Genomic DNA, 23,181 nt, shown 5'->3' on the forward strand with positions numbered 1-23,181 from the left:
TCATTAAGGCAGGCGTTTTTTGATAACATCTTGAAAGTTTTAGGCTCCTACTCACCTTTAAAGGGGTTGTTCACTTTCCAAACACTTTTTTCAGTTCAGTTGTTTACAGATTGTTCCCCAGATATAAAGACTTTTTTTTTAAAATTTCTTTCCATTATTTATTTTTAACTGTTTTTCCAAAATCTAAGTTTAAAGTTGAATGTTTGTGTCTCTGGTGTTTGAGTCTGGCAGCTCAGTAATTCAGGTGCAGACTCTAAACTGTTCCAATTTTGCAACATTGAGTTGATACATTTCTCAGCAGCATCTCTGGAGTATTAGCAACTATTGTATCAATTCTAACAGCTGCCTGTAATGAAACCCAGAGATTCTGCTCAGCAGGGGCAAAGATAAGAAATGTATCAACTAAATGTATCAATTTAGAACAGTTTACAGGGTCGGCGACCCTCCCCCTCACAGAGCTGCTTTAGAAGGTGAAAAAAGACACTTTACACTTTCAATATTAGAAAAATGGTAACGCATAGAAAATAAAAAAGTAATTTGTAAAAGTAATTATTTCTTGTGATCTAAGTTGTTTAAAGGTGAACAACCCCTTTAAAAGATACAGACACACCTCTTCACATTACTGGGCTATTAATATGGCTGTGAGAACAATTAGATGTTGTACTTGCTTTTTTTTCTTTTGTAGCTTTGTCTAGGTAGGGTGGTATATAATCCCTTTTTACATAAATATATTAAGGCTTATTTGACTGGGTATTCCTTTATCCTTTATCCAAAGATAACTGTCCCAAGGCTTTTTTCAGTAAAAAAATTCCATTCTATTTAAAATAGCATTAAAACTCAGATACAAACTGTATCTGAGTTTTAATGCTAATTTAAATAAAATGGATTTTTTTTACTGAAAAAAGCCTTGGGACAGTTATCTTTGGATAAAGGAATTTTTTGTATGCTATTGCCTGAGAACTGGGGCGAGTCCCTTGGGCTTAATTAGATGGAAATCTGATGTGGACTCCCAATTGATGTATAATTTATTTGGGTGTTTTGGGTGTATAATTTTATTTGGCTGTTTTGTCCACTGATGCCTTCTACAGATTCATTCAAAATATGGAAATCTCAACACATATTGCAAGTCAAAGGAGTTATAAAAGTGAAATAGATGTATTAGGACATGGAACAATGGGGCCTAATGTCTAATGGGGCCTATGAGTAAAGCTGGCCACAGACGCAAAGATCCGATCGTACGAATCAATGTACAATTGGACTTCCCCATCTCCCGACCTGCCACTAACCATTCAGATCAAAGTCTTACCATTCCGACCAAATAAAGTAAAGAACAGATCAGCTGATGTTCTGCCCCTGACCGCAATCGTACGATAGACAAAGCTAGTGACAGTCTCCCACTGAAAATTGTACGAACGGTAATACATGCAAAGATATTATGGGCAGCCGACAGAAATGTTCTAACCTGTCTGACCGATCTCCGCCGGGCGAAAAATGTCGGGACTCTCCACACACGTTCGGAAAATCGTACGAATCCTCGATTCATACGATGAGATCTTTGCGTCTATGGCCAGCTTAAGTGTAGTATTTCTCTAGTGTTTTGCCCATTAACTGGGTCAGTTGTCAGTCTCGCTGTTTCATGGTTCTGCTATAGTGCCAGAGAGACACAGAAAGGACAACTCTCTCATCTGGTTAACAAACACTCCTCCAAATCTTGCAAACCAAAAATGGAGGCCAGAGAAATACAAATAACCAAACAGGGCACCAGTGTGAACATTTACATAGGAGATCAAATTCCAGCACTTTTACTTAATAAACATCACCAATGTTATTCAAACACCATAAAAAAATCTATTTTGCCATGTTCGATTGATTCGGTTGTTCATTTTTACAGTTTTGGCTCAGACCAGGCTTATTTTGAGGAGATCAAGCAGTTCTATTACAGAGATGAGTTCAGTCATCAGGTGCAGGAGTGGAACAGACAGCGTACATTGGCCATTGAACGGGCGCTAAAGCAATTTCTGTATCCACAAATGGCAAAGGAGTTGAAAAACAAACTCATTCTGGAGGCCAAGGACTTTGTCATCAAGGTATGACATGTTTTGTGTAGAAAACAATGTCTAGCATCTTTAAAGTGCCTGCACTTTTAAAGCTTTGTTTGGGATCCCAACCTTTCTCAAACAATTACCGTCAATGTTAAAAAGCGTAATCTAACACTCTGATCATCACCCCATCTTATAGTGACTTATAGTTCTTTTCCATAAACTTTCCCTCCTTTACTGAGGAGAGGCGATAGAGGTAAATTATTACTTCAGCGGGTTCTACAGTGGATCTTATGGTTATTCGATCCATGAACCAAGCTTCTCTGGATTCTAAGCTGTATTTAATTGTTGACTATAACTGAATAGACAGGGAGGTCTAAGTACCTATTTTAATGTGCCCCTGGGATGTCCTTCTCTGGTAGCTATGGTAAGAAAATGACATAAGATAATTGTAAGCCTGCTCATGTTTTAATTAATTAATGTAGATGTTGAGTCCTGAGGGTAATGTTATTCTTACGATATTGGGACCTTTAAGGACACAGTAGGTACACTTATTTGGGGTGTATTGGAGGGAGATGCTAAATATCAATTGGTGAATTCATATTGCACTATATTGTACTGTATGATAAGGGAGATACTATATAAAATTATCATGTCATTGTATATAAGTACTGTCACTTTAAGATGAGAATGATAATAATGTAATTGTCTTATGAAAGGGGGGGATTCCAACCAAAACGTAGTTGCTGTGAGTAAAAAATCTTTTTGAATTGGAGAAGTCCAGTGTCTCGTTCTCGAAGTATCCTTTTGTCTTTTGATTTCATGATTGGTGTCAATAGCAGGGAAGCTGAGTAAACACTTTGCTTTGAACACAGACCTGTTTATCTCTTTTTATTCTGTTTCTGTTGCTCAATGACATTTTCTTTCTTCTCCTGCTCAGTCCTGTAGTCGTAAACTGTATAACTGGCTAAAAGTGGCACCATACAGGCCAGACACCCAGGTGGAGGAAGATGATGATTTTATGGAGGAAAACCAGGGGAAGGGAATCAGAGTATTAGGCATGGCGTATTCTTCTGCTAGGTATGAGAGAAACATGTTTATGTTACGTATAATAGTGTACAGCATTGCAAACAAAGTGCTTTAATATACAGTATTGCATTTAGTTTAGTGTATTTTCATAAAGCTGCATCTCTTGGGAGGCAAGCTACCTTGGCATTAAAGGACCAGTAACATTAAAAAATGAAATTGTTTTAAACTAATAAAAATATAATGCAGTGTTGCCCTGCACTAGTAAGGGTAAGGGCAGATGCGAAGATTTGGGGAAATTAAGTCGCCTGGTGATAAATTGCCTCTTCTTCGGGTCGACTAATCTCCCCGAACTGCTTCCTGCCGGCTAGAATGTAACCGCCAGCTTGATGGCTCTCAGAGCGCTTAGTTTTCCGAAGTCGCCCAAAGTTGCCTCGTGAGGCAACTTTGGAAAACAAAGCACACCAATTGCCATCCGGCCAGCGATTTTAGTTCTAGCCGGCAGAGGCAGTTTGGGTAGATTAGTTTCCCCAAAGAAGATGAGATTTGTCGCTGGGCGACTAATCTCCCCAAATCTGAGCGTGTTTCTGCCCTAAAACTGCTGTTTTTACTTCAGAAACACTACTATTGTTTATATAAATTAGTTGCTGTGTAGCAATGGGGGCAGCTATTCAGAGGAGAAAAGGCTGAAGTTACACAGCAGATATGCTCTGTATCTGTTATCCATTATTTATCCTATGCCGTATAGTCTTTTTTTACAATTTCCGCCATTGCTACTCAGCCGCTTGTTTATATGAACTATAGTAGTGTTTCTGAAGCAAACAGATCAGTTTTACCAGTGCAGGGCAATACTACATGATATTTTCATTACTTTTAAGCACTTTAATATTTTTGGTGTTACGGTTCCTTTAAGCATCTCAACATTGTAGGCCTCTACTGATTTCCTGGTTTGCTGAAGGATAACAGATCTTTATCGCCATTCTGTATGTTTGTCAAGGTTTGATATTCCTTTCTGTATAAACTTGTATTCTTGTCTTCCAGAGATCACCCTGTTTTCTGTTCCCTGATTAATGGAGAGGGTGAGGTCACTGACTTCCTCCGTCTCCCTTACTTCACCAAGAGAAAGAATGCCTGGAGGGAGGACGAGAGGGAAAGAAAAGTAAGGGTCACAGGCTCCCTGGCCCACATTTCCATTATGGCTTGAAACTTCTGCATTTTCTTTCATTTTGTTAATTGTGCAGTAATTGTGTTAATTACAGTGCAGAGAGTGTTATAGCAAAATTAGAATTTGACCCTCCAGCAATTACCACGTACACAGTATAGCTGATAACAAAAGAGAACAATTATAACAAGAACACACACAGAGGAGGAGTTTTGGTTTTTTGGGGGTGCTTGTTGTGAGTAACTGGGCATAATAAGAGCAAAGGTGAAAGAGGCCTTATTTGTGCATGAATGATAACAAGCTATCGTAGGGAAAAGTCCTGTGGCAAAGGACCAATCATATTTTACATTTGTAGACAGTACACAGTTGCAAAGAGACCAAGGCAGATTGACCAGCTCTTTTCTACCTTTTATTTTGTGACCAGCAACATACATGTGCAAAGGCAAAGTCAGAAAGAAATATCTTTTTTTTTATATTTTATAAATAGTTATTAGAACCTGTAGGCGGTTAAGGGACAGCCACCTGCAGAGACTATGTATAGCTTGAGTGGCAACTAAATTACACTGCATGTGTCAATTGTATGACTTGCTGTTTCATGATGTATGGATGCTGTGTCTGCTAATTGAGTCAAATGCATTTTTAAGGTCATAACCACCGCTTCACACCTATATTTCAGGCTCGTGATATGGAAACACTTAAGAAGTTTTTAATAAGCAAGAAGCCTCATGTTGTGGCAATTGCTAGTGAAAATAGGTAAGGTTGTAGCCTATACATTTATTTAAAGTGGAAAAACACCTTGCTGCAAACCTGTATATCTTTCATTTGTTTCCTTCCTTATGCAGTATGAGAGTATAGCGTGCACAGTATAGCTTACAGTAGATGATTGCTTTTCTGCTAACATATAGTTATCCATAAGAACTGGACATAACCAGATGCTTTGCTCAGCTAAAATATTCTCATATAATTAGGATCTTTAAAATTTTTACATTATTAACTTGGTGATTAGTTAATGGAAAATGTACATTTTGGCTATTTTATGACCTCCAAATACATGCAAGTTAACACACTGCTGTGATTCTCCAGCATTAATATTCATTAATCACTGTTTTGCAGGGATGCCCAAATGATGGTTGAAGATGTTAAACGCATCGTGCAGGAACTTGAGCAGGGGCAGCAAATGTCATCCATTGGAGTGGAGATGGTGGATAATGAACTGGCTGTCTTGTATATGAATAGCAAAAGATCTGAGGTGAGCCTATACTTACTATGGAGTCATCTCAGAATGCAGAGTTTAAGTGGCAACTAAAGCCTCATTTTAACATAAGGAAGGGGGCAACATTAGAGCAACTTACAAAGGCATGTATGGTTCGAATGAAGAGCAGTAACTAAACAGGCACAGGGCTGCTGGTCAAGGTCAAAGCCTTTATTCAATGCTAAGAAGAATGAATTCATGTTAATGAGAATCCTTCCTTCCCACTACAGACTGGGCCACATTTATGGAGACCATATCACCTAAAACTGATTTTGCAGACACAGAATTGTCCGTTGTGATAACAGAATGTTTTATTTTCCATTGTTACTTCTGCATGCTCATAATCTTCTATCTTTATATTAACAGGCTGATTTCCGAGACTATCCACCAGTTCTTCGTCAGGCTGTTTCTATTGCTCGCCGTATCCAGGACCCCTTGGTTGAATTCTCTCAAGTCTGCAACACCGATGACGATATCCTGTGCTTGAAACTACATCCATTGCAGGTACACCTCCGTTTCTTCTCTTACTATAAAGCAGAGATAGCGGTATCTGCTGTTGTGTATATTTAATTTGCAAGTCATAGAATGATAACTTTGGGTTGATTTGTCTTCCAGGAACATGTAGTTAAAGAAGAGCTACTGAATGCCCTGTATTATGAGTTCATTAACAGAGTGAATGAAGTGGGAGTTGATGTTAACAGAGCCATTGCTCACCCTTATGCACAGGCTCTAATCCAGTACGTCTGTGGACTTGGACCACGTAAAGGTGCACATTTGCTTAAAGTAAGTTCTGTTTGACAACATAGATTGCCCTCAAAATAAGAGAAAAATAGCACTTAGGAGGAAAAGTAGAAGGACCTTGTGCAGGACACTCATCAGCATGTCACATATATAATATTATGACGGGTATTCCGAATAGTATTGATGGTGCATGAAACATTGTAGAATGGAAATCAAATGAATAGTCTACATTGCCTACATGTTTTTTCCATCAGTATCTATGAAACCCTTGTAACAAACACTTCTTTTCTTTTTTTTTTCTTCTTTTTTTTTGTACAGATTTTAAAACAGAACAACACACGTCTTGAAAACCGCACACAGTTGGTCACTATGTGCCACATGGGACCAAAGGTTTTCATCAATTGTGCCGGCTTTGTTAAGATAGACACAACTTCTCTTGGTGATAGGTCAGTTTCCTTTTCTTCCTTGATTTTAATTATCTGCTAACAATTTATAGGCTTTTGTTGCGCTTCCATTCCTGTTCATAGCCATTAAAATTAAGTTGCTTTTCCTACTAGTACGGACTCCTACATTGAAGTGTTGGATGGTTCTCGCGTACATCCAGAGACATATGAATGGGCCAGGAAGATGGCTGTTGATGCATTAGAATATGATGAGTCGGCAGAGGATGCCAACCCTGCAGGAGCCCTGGAGGAGATTCTGGAAAACCCAGAAAGATTAAAAGACTTAGATTTAGATGCTTTTGCAGAGGAACTTGAGAGACAGGTTTGTAAATAGGCTTCCAAATATTTCACCCCAATTTATGGGTGGAGGTAAATGTGATTCAGTTCAGAACAGTAACAATTGAGGTACTTAAGAGTTTTATACAATTTTGCCAATGCACCAGCCTCGGGCACCTTCAGTTAACCAGTTCAGCTAATAAACACACTCAGTGTGTTAAAATATAACCTTTATTTAACATTAATTTAAACCACGCTGCCACATATCGCAGATTCACTACAGACAGCCCTTGTTTGTAGTGCTGGACCTTGTCCATAAAATAACATTTAGTTAAAAACACATAGAGTGGACTAGTGGTATGAATCAATTATCCTCCAAACTCACCATATTTTACTGCTTTAATAGCCAGTGATATCACTTGGGTGTAGATCACTCAGCCTTCCCTTCAGTGTTCTCCGAGGTGGTACTAAAACCTATTGTCACGGTAGCATATGGGAGTACTTAGCCCACCCTTCACCTTCACTCTCAAGGTGGGCTAGTAGTAGGTAACAACAGTGTTAGAAAATATCTGGGCAGATTAGGGCCCCAGTTTCAACAACGGTGAATTTTGCCATCAACACCCTCTCCCTCCCTTCCAATCATTCCCCCATGAATACTACCTATCTCTGTAGGGAGCGAATGGGAGCTAGTCACCCACCGTCCACCTATGCCGCCCATATGCAAATTAGGGGTGGGAAGGGGAAGCCATTTTTTACTTCCTTGTTTTGTGACTAAAAAGTCATGTGATTTCCCGCCGCCCCTAATTTACATATGCAAATTAGGATTTGGATTCGGTTCGGCCAGGCAGAAGGATTCGGCCGAATTCTGCTTAAAAAGGCTGAATCTTGGATTCGGTGCATCCCTACCTCAATTGCTACTGTTTTGATACACTTAAACTAACCTGTGGCTTTTGACACATTGATACTCTGTAAGCTCACATTTTGTTAATGTATTTCAGTTCAGCAGGGGTCAGCAATCTTCACTATCAAAAGAGCCATTTTGCCCCCTCTTCCACTAAAGAAAAATAGTCTGGAGCCGCAAAACATAACACAGCTTATAAACTTTTAAAAGTTTTAACCTATTTTTAATTGTTACAACAACAGAATACAACAAATAGAAGTGCAGTGTATATGTGTAGGCCTACTTTGAAATAAATTACACACTGAATAGCCCTATTAAATGCTAGTGTTCTCATCTGTTTAATGTGACTTCTGTTTCTGAAGCTCCATACTGATCTTGATCCCTCTCTTGTCTTGAGTGTGTGACCGCAGTAAGGACCATGATGAATCATCTTGCTGCGGCTCGGTCTTGCCTGTTAATCCTGGGACGTCTATACAGCCCTCGCACCTGCTGGCGGCTTTCTGAGTGTGCAACCGCGGTAAGCTAACCGCTAGCTTACCGTGGTTGCACACTCAAGAAGCCGCCAGCGAGTGCTGTATAGACGACGTGACAGGCAAGACCGAGCCGCAGCAAGCAGGATGAAGAGCCACATGAGGCTCCGGAGCCACGGGTTGCCTACCCCTGGTTCAGCCCTTCACCAGTCCTAAATAAATCAGATCTGTATTACAGTTCTAATGGTTTAACCTTTGCCTTGGCTGTAGAAATGCTTCTTTCTACTAAATACTTTTTGTTTTTCACAGAGTGCTGGAAATAAAGATTAACTCTGTGGCTGTCATATAATATGTTCTCTCAATCCGTTTTTATCTGGCTTTTCTGTAGGGCTATGGTGATAAACATATTACTTTGTATGATATTCGTGCTGAGCTCAGCTGTAGATACAAAGACCTCAGAACAACTTATCGGTCACCTAACCCGGAGGAGGTCTTCAATGTGTTAACTCGGGAGACCCCTGAGACATTCTATATAGGTAACAAAAACTTGAGCTTTTTGACATCATCGTTTTTTAAGTATTAAAATAGTTTAGTGTAATAAGACCATGCTACCTTTTTACAGGCAAGCTGATCACTTGTAATGTAACTGGAATTGCACACAGACGACCCCAAGGCGAAAGCTACGATCAGGCTATTAGGAATGATGAAACTGGTCTCTGGCAGTGTCCATTTTGCCAACAGGATAATTTCCCAGAGCTCAGTGAGGTAAAGTCTTAGTAAGCAAATCAATATGTTGTTGCTCCCCCCCCCCCCCACCCTTGGTTTATGATCTGCAGCACTGATGGGGTTTTTTTTTCTGTTTTGTAGGTATGGAATCACTTTGACAGTGGCTCTTGCCCTGGTCAGGCAATTGGTGTTAAAACTAGGCTAGACAATGGTGTGACTGGATTCATCCCAACCAAGTTTATTAGTGATAAAGCAGTCAAGCGGCCAGAGGAGAGAGTAAAGGTAAGTGACTTTTAAGTCTTGAGAACTTGAGTGGTTTCTTTTGCAGGATATAAGGTACCTTGTGCTATTGTTAAGGGTTAAACATGCTGGCTTAAGTGGCTTAACATTAAGATGTTAACAATTGTAAAGAATGCAGAAGAAAATTGGCAATATACAATATAAATCCTGTTGCTTAAAGGGATTCTGTAGTTTTTATTTCTAAATTACACTTACACTACAATATAAGATTGAATTCCTGAACCAGCAAGTGTATTTTTTTTAGTTGTAATATTGGTGTGTAGGCAGCCATCTCAGGTTATTTTGCCTAGTCCTGTTCTCTTAGAAAGAGCTAGCACAGGATGAAACTGCTTTCTGGCAGGCTGTTGTTCTCCTACATGTAACTAAATGTGTCTCAGTGGGACCTGGATTTTATTATTGAGTGCTGTTCTTATATCTACCAGGCAGCTGTTATCTTGTGTCAGGGAGCTGTTATCTGATTACTTTCCCATTATTCTGTTGTTAGGCTGCTGGGGGGGGAGTGATATCACTCCAACTTGCAGTAAAGAGTGACTGCAGTTTATCAGAGCACAAGTCACATGACTGGAGGCAGCTGGGAAACTGACAATATGTCTAGCCCCATGTCAGATTTCAAAATTAAATATAAAAAATTATATTTGCTCTTTTGAGAAATGGATTTCAGTGCTGAATTCTGCTGGAGCAGCACTATTAACTGATAAAAAAAAAATATTTTCCATGACAGTATCCCTTTAAGTATACCTCCATTTTTCAGCAGAATAGAATGGAATAGAGTTAACTGTGAGTAATAAAAACCTATGTGAAATCTTTAGGTGGGAATGACTGTTCATTGTCGGATAATGAAGGTTAACATTGAAAAATTTAGCGTTGACTTGACCTGCCGATCATCGGATCTAATGGATAAGAACAATGAGTGGAAGCTGCCCAAGGACACATATTATGATTTTGACACAGAGTCTGCTGATCACAAGCAAGAAGAAGAACACAAGAAAAAACAGCAGCGTACAAGTAAGTGCTTCACATTTTGCCCTTTAGTGAATTTAATTTCTGATTAGTTGATTTTTAAGAACTGCATACACCCTTTTTGACTACCCTATTGATCTCCATTACAGCATACATAAAACGAGTTATTGCCCATCCTTCATTCCACAACATTAATTTTAAGCAAGCTGAAAAAATGATGGAAACCATGGACCAAGGTGATGTAATCATCCGCCCCAGCAGCAAGGGTGAAAACCACTTGACTGTAACATGGAAAGTCAGTGAAGGTATTTACCAGCATGTGGATGTAAGGGAAGAAGGCAAGGAGAATGCTTTCAGCCTGGGATCTACACTCTGGATTAACAATGAGGTAAATTTACACTCTTCATCTTTCAAGTTGCTTCTGGTTGTAATGATCTACCCTTCTGATGTCTAAATGTATGTTAATGGGTTCCTGATAAAATTGACCCCAGTGTGTATGAATATGATAGAGACATTTAGACTGTAAGCTCCACTGGATCAGGGACTGATGTAAATAGTGAAAAATCTCTAAAGGGCTGAGGAATAAAGGATAACAATTATTCTGTGGCAGACAGAGTTATGAAATATCAAACTGGGGAATTCTGAAGGGGTATCTGAGAAGTTAAATATTCATATTTATTAAAAAGGAAAGCTTTTACCAGGCTGACATATTTATCAAAGCTGATTCCTGTGTCAATTGAGAATATTGTAAATGTTCCATGCAATTCCACCCTATGGTTTTTTGGAAATGATCAGAACCAAAATATATCTGGGATATGGCTTTAACCATGGAAGAGGAACACTTCCCAAGTGCCGGTTCCTGCAAGCCACTTAATCAGCCAAAGCATTAAGGGCCACATTTCTTTGGTCTACTTTTTGGACAGCAAGTATATGGTTTATGCAATAATCCGATTGTTGATTGGTGACGCTAAATACTTCAGTGAGAAGCTGTTGCATTTTATATTTTGTCTAGACAAGCTCTTATCTTATCTGATTGTGTGCAAAATATTGAAGATAGACTATTCTCATTGCTCTTTATATGGCTACTTTTACAGAGTGTATGTTATCAGTCTGTGTGTGATTGAATAGTGAGGATATCAGCCGGATCTGACTGAGGCCATGCCGTTGATCAGTGATAGAAGTGCAAATTTGGCCAACCATATAGTACAACATAGCTAGACAAATGGGTTGGATATCCTGAAGATTGCTCCATGTATTGGGACCACCAAAGGGTCAGCCCAACCAATATCTGGACAAAATCAGGCATCTACCATAGTTATGATCAGATCGTTGACATTACCCACCTCAAGGTGGGCATATTGGGGACGCTTAAAGGAAAACTATACCCCAAAATGACTACTTGAGAAACAGATCGTTTATATGAAATTAAGTGACATATTAAAAGAATCTTATCAAACTGGTATATATATTTAAGTAAATATTGCCCTTTTACATCTCTTGCCTTGAACCACCATTTCATGAAGGTCTGTGTGCCGCCTCAGAGATCACCTGACCAGAAATACTGTCTGTTAATTGGCTCATGTGTCCTAACATGTAAGGTTTGTTTGTGTGCACAGTGAATCCTACAATCCCAGGGGGCTCTCCTTATTTTTTAAAATGGCAGATTTCTATTTATGATTACCCAATGGCCCACGCTACTTAAACAGTATATTTTTATGAAAACGGTTTATTTACATGAAGCAGGGTTTTACATATGATCTGTTTTATGCAATATATTTTTATAGAGACCTACATTGTTTGAGGGGTATAGTTTTCCTTTAAGTGAAAAGCTGCAGCCAAGTTGATGACAACAGCAGTCCGTTTAAGCCACGCTTTTATTTGCTGAAAACAAAACATTGGCTTATGCTACATAGTATCGGTTACTTATTACTTGTTTAAAACAAATAAAGCTGTTGTGTTTTAATAGTATTTGCGTGCACAGCATTCATTGGTCTCACACTGTTTGGCTGATGGCGAGTTATGGACTTTTGCAGGAGTTTGAGGATCTCGATGAAATCATTGCCAGGTTCGTGCAGCCAATGGCATCTTTTGCAAGGGATCTGATAAACCATAAATATTATCAAGATTGTAACAATGGAGATAAAAAAGTAAGTAACTGTTAACATGGTGTAGGGGGAAAGGAAGTTAAGTTATTTTGTGCTTTTTATGTCATTTTCTGTAAAAAAAAAATTAATTTGTATTAAAAGTCCTACATTCCTTGTTAATGCTTAGTGTAAAGAAACCTTTTCCAAAAGTTGATTTATAACCTACTTGCTATTGGTTCATCTTATATCCTGTATGTAATCTCAAAGGAACATCAGCTGTTGGATGGGATCTGCAGATTTTTGCATCTGATATTTGGCAGATCTCTGCAACTGTGAAAGGACTCTCCTCCTAATCTAGCCTAAAAACTGACATCAACTTTTAGGAAAGTGTCCCCCAATCTACCAGTTCTGCTATACTAATAGGTTTGTTTTTGTGGTGGTCAGTCATATTCTAAAGACTGGAAAAAATGAAGTAAGACTTGAGCTAAATGCACATGAAGGGCAAATGACACCTAGGGGAATTTTAGGCTGCCAAAGAAATGTTTAACCTGTAGAGCAGAGAATTAAGCCTGCTACATTGTTATAGGAATCAGAACCAGAGCCCAGTAAGTGCTAAACACTGCTTTCAATACCAACTACTTTTACAACCGTTGGAAATCTTTCATACAGTATATACCATAAGGTTGATAAAAATATACTTTCTTTATACTTTTTGCAAAAAGTTTTATTTTAAAAATTGAGAATTTCACCAGCCCCTCTCTTGCTGGGGTGACAGAAGACACAAGCTTTCCCTGATTGTAATTGGACTGGGCTTTAAACAAACAACTGGGGTTTGATAGGATTGGGTCATCCAGTTTCTTTCCCCTTCCTGACATGCCTTGTAAAAAATCTGGGTTCTAGAGACCAATTCCTTGACAGAAGTGAAGCAAATGGTTCAAACAAACATCTGTCCCATGTCACTGTTTGTTTAACCTAGGATGAGACACAAAAAAAAAAACAAGAGGTCACTGCCCTGTGGCTCAAGCGAGCAGATAAGGAAACCTGAAGAAAGGAGTTTAATCGCATATCTACCATATAAAGGCAAAAATATCCAATTTAAGGACTATGTGAGAACTCATGTTGTTGCTATGATTCTTAGAAATATGCGTCTTGTTTTATCCAGAAACTAGAAGAACTCTTAATAAAAACAAAAAAGGAAAAGCCAACATTCATTCCATATTACATCTGTGCATGCAAAGAACTTCCTGGAAAATTCCTTCTGGGGTACCAGCCACGAGCTAAACCAAGGTAGGTTTGAGTAGATGTTTTAATGGTTTGAAGGGCAACTAAAGTCTTATATAGAATAAGGCTAGACATGCTGTATTTTATATACTAAACATAAACATGTAATTACTGCACCACAAGCCTAATCAAACAAATGAGTTATGCTTTCAAAGTTAGCCACAGGGGGTCACCATCTTGTAACTTTGTTAAACATGTTTGCAAGACCAAGACTGTGCACATGCTCAGTCTGGTCTGGGCTGCTTAGGGATTGCCATAAATTATCAAAACAGCTCAAGTCAAATAATATCTGCTAGAAGCCGATTAATAATCAGAATTTGCAAACTGCACTGGGTCCTGTGTTGTCATGTTATCTAATGTGGATTTTATAGTTTTGTTATTGTTTATTACAAACTTTCTCCAACTCTGCAGAACCAGTGGCTGCAGCAAAATAATCCTCCAAATAGAATCCCAGTTTATCTGTTTAAATCTGGATCCATGATCTTTGTCCCTGCAGCTGGTGTTGGAAACAGTAAAGGGGAAAAGCAAAAATAAAATCCAATACAAATCTCTACACAGTCTCCAACTGCTCTACAGGGAAACAAACAAAGCTGCTTGAGTTCTGCATGACTGGGAAGTAAGGCGGGGGCTCCCCTGCTGTTCATAAGTATGATTGTTTCCCTGCAGTTAGGGACCATCTGACAATTCCTATCCACAGCAGTAAATGAAGGGAGCATTTCACTGCATACAGTCAGGTTTCTTATAAAAACGGTACACATTTTTTAAGTAAAGTATATTGGAGATAGGTTTCTTTTTCATTAAAGAAAGTAAAAATGGTATTTTATTTGTTTGCCTTTACATGCCCTTTAACTGTGTGTGTGCGCACCCTCTTATTGCTGTTAGATTATATGCTGCTTGCTGGCAGACATGTTAACCTTAGCTATACAAATGTACTATAGCAAGTGTCGCACGCTGTATAAATAAACTAGGCAGAGAAAACCTGATTTGTTGCCTTCCACCCATTTTCAGAATGCATGGCATCTGCCTGTGAGTGCATTCGAGAGATAGGGGCTCTTTTTGACACCTTATCCTCCTCGGATGCTGCTTTTTGTCATAAGGTTGTGCAAGCCATAGGCCATTAGCAGCATTCAATTTCTTTGGTGTGAATCCTCTAGTTTCAAAAGAAGACAAGCCAGTGCTCAAAAAGCCCAGGAGGAGACAGAGCAAAGAAGTTATTATAATATAGTGTAATATAATGTATCTTGTGTGTTTGCCGAATTCCAGGACAAAGGGAACCACATCATAATTTCTTGCACATGTCTATAGAGCTTTTACTTTTAGGGCCTTAAGTAAACTTTAATAGTGTAATGGTTCAAAAATGTTGGTGCTGCCTCCATAGTTGGGGAATGTTTAGCAAGGTGTTAGATCCCTTTCGGAGACTCCTAGAGGAACACCGGGGTAAAGGGATCCTTTTTTTTTTGTCTTTTTTAGGGTAGGCAGAGGGATGAGCACAAAAGGGCATATTTTGTGGGGACTGAGCAGTGTAGCTTATGTCCCATAGACTCAATAACAGTCTCAAGAACTAAAACTTTCTGAGGGGTTTTCATTTACATTAATTACACTTCTTTTGTAAAAGTGCATTCTAAAGCCAAATGTATCCTATTATTGAATATATTGAATGCTGAATTCAATTCACCATCATTGTTTTCTCTTCCAGGGTGGAATATGTGACTGTGACGCCTGAAGGGTTTCGCTACAGGGGACAAATATTTGCAACGGTCAATGGACTTTTCCGGTGGTTCAAAGACCATTATCAAGACCCTGTACCGGGTGAGTAAAGGCCCCGCTGGTCACAGTTGCAGTGTGTGTATTTGTGTTAATAAACGTGAGCAGATTAAGTTTAGAAAAATGCTAGCCTTACATCCATATGTGTTGCTTTTTGAGTAAGATTCCTCATCTGTATCTGTTAGACCTGGCACAAGACATTATTTTCTTTCCTTCAGGTATCACACCAAGCAGCAGCAGTAGCAGAACAAGGACTCCAGCTTCTGTAAATGCTACACCAGCTAACATCAACCTTGCAGGTGACATAATATTATTATTTATAGGCCATATATCTGGCTTTATGTAGCACTATCACTGACTGCATTAAACCTTTATTTGTGTTTTGATTTCAGATCTAACCCGTGCAGTCAATGCCCTCCCGCAAAACATGACCTCACAAATGTTTAATGCTATTGCCGCTGTAACCGGGCAGCAAGGACAAAATCCCAATGCTACACCTGCCCAGTGGGCATCCAGCCAGTATGGTTATAGTGGGGGCAGCGGTGGTGGCAGCAGTGCATATCATGTGAGTATAAGAAGAACATCCTGTTTTGGGGAGAAAATTCTCTGTTCAGTCTATGGGTGTTATAAGGGATGAGTCTCCCACTTGGGAATGCATGTTTCATTTCACTTCACAAAGGTTATAGGGCTAGACATTTTGTCAGTTTCCCAGCTGCCCCAGTCATGTGCCTTGTGCTCCGATAAACTTCAGTCACTCTTTACTGCTGTACTACAAGTTGGAGTGATATCGACAACAGAACAATGGGAATATAACCAGATCTCAGATCCCTAACACAAGATAACATCTTCCTGGTAGATCTAAGAGCAGCACTCAATAGTAAAATCCAAGTCCCACTGCCACACATTCTGTTACATTGAGTTGGAGAAACAACAGCCTGCCAGAAAGCAGTACCATCCTAAAGTGCTGGCTCTTTCTGAAAGCACATGACTAGGCAAAATGAGCTGAGATGGCTGCCTACACACACCAATATTACAACTACAAAAAATACACTTACTAGTTCAGGAATGACATTTTATATAGTGAATTATTTGCTATGTAATACATCATAAAAGGAATGACAGAATCCATTTAAGTCCTTTAATAGCATCATTTAGCAGACTTGTATTTAAGATATCAAAGCCAGTGGCGTAACTACCGGGGGAGCAGGGGGTGCGATTGGGCCAGGGCCCGCACCCCCTCAGGGCCCCCCGGCAGCTCGCGCTTCACGTTGTTCTTGGGTAAATGCGGCCATAAATGCTGCCGTTTCCGGGCGTACGGAGGGGTGCGGGGCCCGGCTGCACGTCCCGCGCCAGGGCCCGCCCCCCTCTAATTACGTTTCTGATCAAAGCCAAGAAAGCAGAGGAGACCAAGCCACTGTAATTTTAAAACTTTAAAGCGAAAAAATTACATTTCAGCTTCAAAATCTACTTTAATTTCAAAATTCTTTGAATTTTATTGAGGTTCATTTACTAACACTGGGCATATTTGTGTGTCACAGACTTGCTTTCATCATTTGATCTAAAGTAAATTGTTCAAAGCCAACTGTTGATTGCTCGCTATGGGTAATTTCACAGAGGCAGATGTGCCTAGGTGACCATAGACGCACCAATAATATCGTACAAAATGAAATTTCATGCGATATTCGTTGCCTGTATGGTGGGAGATGAGCCAACTGATATCGGCAGAAGACTTGGATATTGGCCGGCTCGGCTGGCCGGAAAACTTTAAAAAAAATTTTGAAGGCACACGAACATTGGCCACTGTTAGTGCTGAATCGACAGATACAAGTAGAATTCTATTGTTTCTACCTGTATATCTGACAATTCAGCTCTACACGTGTGTATTGAAACAATGATCTTTCCTGGAAAGATAGTAATTGTAATGTCTATGGCCACCTTTATTTAGTGAGCTCCACTGCAGTAGATTAAAAGTTGGTTTTATGAAGAGCATAACCTATTAATGCTGTGCAAAATAAGAGTGGGACTGGTTAGACTTGTGTAAAACAACCCTATAAAGGGATTTGTGCAGAGAGTTTAATTTAAACCATTTTTTTTTGTATTGAAATGTTTGTTTTTGTTTATCAGGTCTTTGCTACTCCAGCACAGCAGCCTGTGGCCACGCCTCTGATGACCCCAAGTTATTCTTATGCAACACCAAGCCAGCCAATCACAACCCCCCAGTACCATCAGCTTCCGCCCAGTGCAACATCCACCCCAGCGCCAACGCCTCAGTCCTCTCATTCACAGAGCTCCTCCCACTCACAAAGCAGTTCCAGACACAGGCAGCAGTCCAAGTAAGTAAAAGGTTTGGGGCGGGGAATTTACCGCATAGTAAAACTATGTTCTACCTAAAATAAAACTAATTCTACCTCTCAGATTCTTAAAACATTTCTTGGGAAAGCTGAACTGGCATTCTGCTGCCTTTCATTTCGCTACTGACACTCATGGTTTAATTTATGTTGTAGGTTAAGTTACTAAATCTGATTTATTATGGCTGGGACTATGCCTATAAATAACCATTTATGCAAATGCTTAGAGCTTTTTGCAGGTTTTCCTATAAGGACCATTTACTAAAAATGGAATGGATTTTTTATGGGGATACTTACTACATAACATGTTGCTTGCACTGATTTCTCCAATGAAAGTGTATGGTTGGTTGGGGTACAACATGCATTACTCTGCACTTTTCTTGGTTTCAAAGTCGCCATATATAGACCATAGAGAAAAGTGTTTGTTTCACAGCAACATGTTTTTAAAGGAGAACTAAACCCTAAAAATGAATATGGCTTAAAGGGATCCTGTCATCGGAAAACATGTTTTTTTCAAAACGCATCAGTTAATAGTGCTACTCCAGCAGAATTCTGCACTGCAATCCATTTCTCAAAAGAGCAAACCGATTTTTTTATATTCAATTTTGAAATCTGACATGGGGCTAGACATTTCGTCAATTTCCCAGCTGCCCCTGGTCATGTGACTTGTGCCTGCACTTTAGGAGAGAAATGCTTTCTGGCAGGCTGCTGTTTTTCCTTCTCAATGTAACTGAATGTGTCTCAGTGAAACATGGATTTTTACTATTGAGTATTGTTCTTGATCTACCAGGCTGCTGTTATCTTGTGTTAGGGAGCTGCTATCTGGTTACCTTCCTATTGTTCTTTTGTTTGGCTGCTGGAGGGGAAAAGGGAGGGGGGTGATATCACTCCAACTTGCAGTACAGCAGTAAAGAGTGATTGAAGTTTATCAGAGCACAAGTCACATGACTTGGGGCAGCTGGGAAATTGACAATATATCTAGCCCCACGTCAGATTTCAAAATTGAATATAAAAAAATCTGTTTGCTCTTTTGAGAAATGGATTTCAGTGCAGAATTCTGCTGGATCAGCACTATTAAACTGATTCATTTTGAAAAAAAAAATTTTTCCCATGACAGTATCCCTTTAAAATGACATTTTTTATATACTTATTGCACCAGCTTAAAGTTTCAGCATCTCAATAGCATCAATGATCCAGGAATTCAAACTTGTCACAGGAAGTTACCATCTTGGAAAGTGACACTCACATGCTCAGTTGGCTGCAAGAAGCTAAGCTTAGTGGTCTTTGCAAATTATCAAGCAGAAAATTAGGTTGGCCTGTAATATAAGCTGATGCTACAGGGCTAATTATTTAATTCTCATGCTAGTTGCTCTGGTTTCTGTGCTGCCATGTAGTAAATTATCTGTATTAATTACTAATCAGCCTTATATTGTGACATTTCTATTCTATGTGTACTGAATATTGTGAGTAGGTCCCTAAGCTCAGTAAGTGACAGCAGCACAGAGCATGTGCAGTGAATCCGGAAGATGGTGAGCGACTGAGGCATCGTTGAAGACACAGATCTTTACTGCTAAAGGGCTGTGGTTGCCTTAGGCTGGTACAGAAGCCCAAAACATAATGTACAACATTTCATACATTAGTTAGACTTTAGGTCTCCTTTAACATGTGTGATTATGTACTTTTAAACACCCTTTTGATGTATTATTTAATCTTCTCCTCAGATCAAACAGTCATACGGCTATAGACTGGGGGAAAATGGCAGAGCAGTGGTTGCAGGAAAAGGAAGCAGAACGCAGGAAGCAGAAACGGGTAACACCTCGCCCGTCTCCCAGTCCCATGATCGAGAGCACACCTATGTCCGTGGCAGGGGATGCCACTCCACTTCTGGATGAAATGGACCGATAGGGATGTAAGAGATCCAGGCAGTCAAACCTATACAGCAGATGGAGCTTCTTGAATTTTTATTTTTAAAAATGTATAGAATGGTTCTTCACAGTCGAGCCGGCCTGATGACGTTTGAAGGCCTATTGTGAGCGAAGCCTCACACCATTACCGTGGATTTACCATTTGAAGCCTGTCGTTTCTTGACAAATGCAAGATCACCCTTTTTCTCATCTCCATTGCTATTTAAATTCCTTGTATAGTATTCTGTCGCTCTGAAGAATGCAGCATCGCTTAAGGCATAGAGGGAGCCGTTCATTGTATCTATACTGTTTTTATGAGCTACATTTTAAACTTGTGAGCGGGGTTCAGTTTTATTATTAATCATTGCATATTCTGCCAAGGAATGCAAAGGCAAAGGCAAGTATCAGATCTGCAGCATAGATCTCCTAATGCCTCTCCTGACTGAATGTGCGGGTTTGCTGGAACTGCTTTATAAAGGACGCTTGTAAGAGAAAAAAGGGCTGATGGGAAACTTATGAAACCTTTATTTTGTAAGAGGGAAAGCATAGCTGCCTCTTCTGTTCAGGTGTTACTCGTAACTCAAGGATCATCTAGATTCAAAATGAGAAGTAGCAACACGACAACAAATCCCAGTATCGTACCCCCCTTGGTATAGAGCTGGACAAATGTATTTATTTGTGTGTGGACGCTAAACCCCTTTCCGCTGCTTTGTGCAGCTTTCAGCAAGGTTTATATTAATGGCTGCGAGAACTGTACAGTTGCAGATTTAGCATTTTCATTATCCTAGATGTTGCAGTGTGGATCTATCTGGAAATACTGCTGACATTTATAGCGTTCCTCACCAGATTTCATGTTTTTTTTCTTTTTTTCTTTTTTTAGGGTTTTTTTTTTGTAATTGCAGCAGACAAATAAATGGTCTGAATAATGAAAACTGTTTGGTGTTATTTGATTTGCCGTTTAAACAGGAAAACTCTCAGGTGTAACTAATGCTGTGGTGCTTACATACAGTCATAGGAAAAAGTTTGGGAGCCTCTCTCAGCCTGCATAATAATTTACTCCACTTTCAACAAAAAAGACAACAGTGGTTATGTCTTTCATTTCCCAGGATCATCTGAGTACTGGTGTGTTTTCTAAACAAAGATTTTTAGTAAAGCAGTATTCAGTTGTATGAAATTAAATCAAATATGCAAAATGTGGGTACCCTTGTAATTTTGCTAATTTGAATGCATGTACCTGCTCAATACTGATTACTGGCAACACCAAATGGGTTGGATTAGCTTGTTAAGGCTTGAACTTCATAGGCAGGTGTGTCCAGAAAAGGTATTTAAGGTGGCCAATTGCAAGTTGTGCTTCTGAAGAGTGACAGCATGGGATCCTCAAAGCAACTCTCAAAAGTTCTGAAAACAAAGATTGTTCAGTATCATGGTTTAGGCCCGGGGAAGGCTACAAAAAGGTATCTCAGATGTTTAAACTGTCAGTTTCAACTGTAAGGAATGTAATCAGGAAATGGAAGGGCGACAAGTACAGTTGCTGTAAAACCCAGGTCTGGCAGGCCAAGAAAAACACAGGAGCAGCATATGTGGAAGATTGTGAGAATGGTTACAGACAACCCAAAGATCACCTCCAAAGACTTGCAAAGACCATCTTGCTGCAGACGGTGTATCTGTACATCGTTCTACAATTCAGTGCAATTTCTACAAAGAACATCTGTATGGCAGGGTGATAAGAAAGAAGCTCTGCACTCAAGCCACAAACAGTCGCTTGTTGTATGCAAAAGCTCATTTAGACAAGCCACAGTCATTTTGGAACAAAGTGCTTTGGAGTGATGAGATAAAAATTTAGTTATTTGGTCATAACAAAAAGCGCTTTCAAGAACACCGCATTCCAAGAAAAACACCTGCTACCTACCGTCAAATTTGATGGAGGTTCCATCATTCTGTGGGGCTGTGTGGCTAGTTCAGGGACTAGGGCCCTTGTTAAAGTCGAGGGTTGGATGAATTCAACCCAATATCAACAAATTCTTAAGGATAATGTTCAAGCATCAGTCGCAAATTTGAAGTTACACAGGGGTTGGATATTCCAACAAAACAATAACCCTAAACACACTTCGAAATCTACAAAGGCAAATTTATGCACCTGTCTAATTTTGTTATGATGCATATTGCATATTTTCTGTTAATCCAATAAACTTTGTCACTGCTGAAATACTACTGTTTTCATAAGGCATGTTGTATATTAAAAGGACGTTGCTACTTTGAAAACTCGGCCAATGATAAACAAGACTCCAAAGAATGAAGAGGGGTTCCCAAACCTTTCCATATGCCTGTAAACATAAGAGGGAAGAAAATGGAATATCGAAAATAGAATCCAGCTAAGAGTTTTAAAATTCTTGTAGAGATTTATGCTCACTTTTTCACTCCTTCTGCCCCTGTCTCTTTTCCAGCAAGACACAGCCAGAGTATGATGCTGCCACCCCCATGAATAACAGTTGGGTGTTCTTCAGTTTAAAAGCCTCACCCTTATCCCTCTATATACAGTGATGATCATTATGGCCTTAATGGCGAATGTTGATACATTGTTACCTAATGCTTCAATCATTTTCACCAGTTCTTTCATTGTTGTCCTAATTTGAACTTTGAACCTTTCAGAGCAGAGTTCATTCATGTCTGGGAGTTATTTTGAACCTCTGTCCAGTACATTGCAATGTCTGTGCGTCCCAAGATTTTGACATTTGTCTATACATTTTAGTTCAGATGCTCGTGGGCCCTTAAGCAATTTGGAAATTGTTACTAAGGAGGAAAAGGCGTGTGGAAGTCCACTGTTTTGTTTGTGAGGTCTTCGCTGAGTTGCTTTAATTTCCCTATGGTATTAAGATCTAACAGGAAGTTGCTCTAGGGTAGATCCTTAAAAGCATACTGTCATGGGAAAACATGTTTTTTTTTTAAAACACATCAGTTAATAGTGCTGCTCTGGACTGAAATCCATTTTTCAAAAGATGATTTTTTTCATATTTAATTTTGAAATCTGACATGGGGCTAGACATATTGTCAATTTCCCAGCTGTCCCCAACCACGTGACTTGTGCTCTGATAAATTTCAGTCTCGCTTTACTGCTGCATTGCAAGTTGGAGTAATATCACTCTCCTCTGTTCCCCCACCAACAGCACATCAGCAGAACAATGGGAAGTTAACAAGATAACAGCTCCCTGGTAGATCTAAGAACAGCAATTAATAGTAAAATCCAGGTCCCCCTGCGACTCCGTCAGTTACATTGAGTAAGAGAAACAACAGCCTGTGAGAAAGCAGTTCCATCCTAAAGTGCTGGCTTTTTCTGAAAGCACATGACCAGGCAAAATGAGCTGAGATGCACCTACACACCAATATTACAGCTAAAAAAAATACACTTGTTAGGTTAGGAATAAAATTTTACATGGTAGAGTGAATTATTTGCAGTGTAAACAGTGTAATTTAGGAATAAAAACGACACCATAAATATGACAGAAT

The 23,181-nt window shown here is 39.4% G+C and overlaps 1 protein-coding gene across 4 annotated transcripts in view; it reads left to right on the forward strand.

Annotated features, from left to right (window-relative positions):
• supt6h.L (SPT6 homolog, histone chaperone L homeolog) overlaps window positions 1-20,609 on the forward strand; it is a 58,232-nt gene extending 37,623 nt beyond the window's left edge. For 3 of the 4 annotated variants that reach the window (XM_041581723.1, XM_041581722.1, XM_018246129.2), the window contains exons 17-37: window positions 1,892-2,087; window positions 2,980-3,119; window positions 4,107-4,224; window positions 4,904-4,980; window positions 5,341-5,476; window positions 5,846-5,983; window positions 6,095-6,262; window positions 6,539-6,666; window positions 6,778-6,985; window positions 8,699-8,846; window positions 8,933-9,075; window positions 9,178-9,318; window positions 10,146-10,341; window positions 10,446-10,684; window positions 12,330-12,443; window positions 13,543-13,667; window positions 15,358-15,470; window positions 15,644-15,724; window positions 15,818-15,990; window positions 17,550-17,758; window positions 19,495-20,609. In XM_041581723.1, coding sequence (XP_041437657.1) covers window positions 1,892-2,087; window positions 2,980-3,119; window positions 4,107-4,224; window positions 4,904-4,980; window positions 5,341-5,476; window positions 5,846-5,983; window positions 6,095-6,262; window positions 6,539-6,666; window positions 6,778-6,985; window positions 8,699-8,846; window positions 8,933-9,075; window positions 9,178-9,318; window positions 10,146-10,341; window positions 10,446-10,684; window positions 12,330-12,443; window positions 13,543-13,667; window positions 15,358-15,470; window positions 15,644-15,724; window positions 15,818-15,990; window positions 17,550-17,758; window positions 19,495-19,678 — 3,175 coding nt within the window. In that variant the 3' untranslated portion in view covers window positions 19,679-20,609. Of the gene's footprint in view, window positions 1-1,891; window positions 2,088-2,979; window positions 3,120-4,106; window positions 4,225-4,903; window positions 4,981-5,340; window positions 5,477-5,845; window positions 5,984-6,094; window positions 6,263-6,538; window positions 6,667-6,777; window positions 6,986-8,698; window positions 8,847-8,932; window positions 9,076-9,177; window positions 9,319-10,145; window positions 10,342-10,445; window positions 10,685-12,329; window positions 12,448-13,542; window positions 13,668-15,357; window positions 15,471-15,643; window positions 15,725-15,817; window positions 15,991-17,549; window positions 17,759-19,494 lie in introns of those variants that run through there. The other variant, XR_005965300.1, reaches the window with a different exon arrangement.
• The last annotated feature ends 2,572 nt before the right edge of the window (window positions 20,610-23,181 follow it).

This window comes from Xenopus laevis, chromosome 2L, assembly GCF_017654675.1.
Source record: "Xenopus laevis strain J_2021 chromosome 2L, Xenopus_laevis_v10.1, whole genome shotgun sequence".
Classification (NCBI taxonomy): Eukaryota; Metazoa; Chordata; class Amphibia; order Anura; family Pipidae; genus Xenopus; species Xenopus laevis.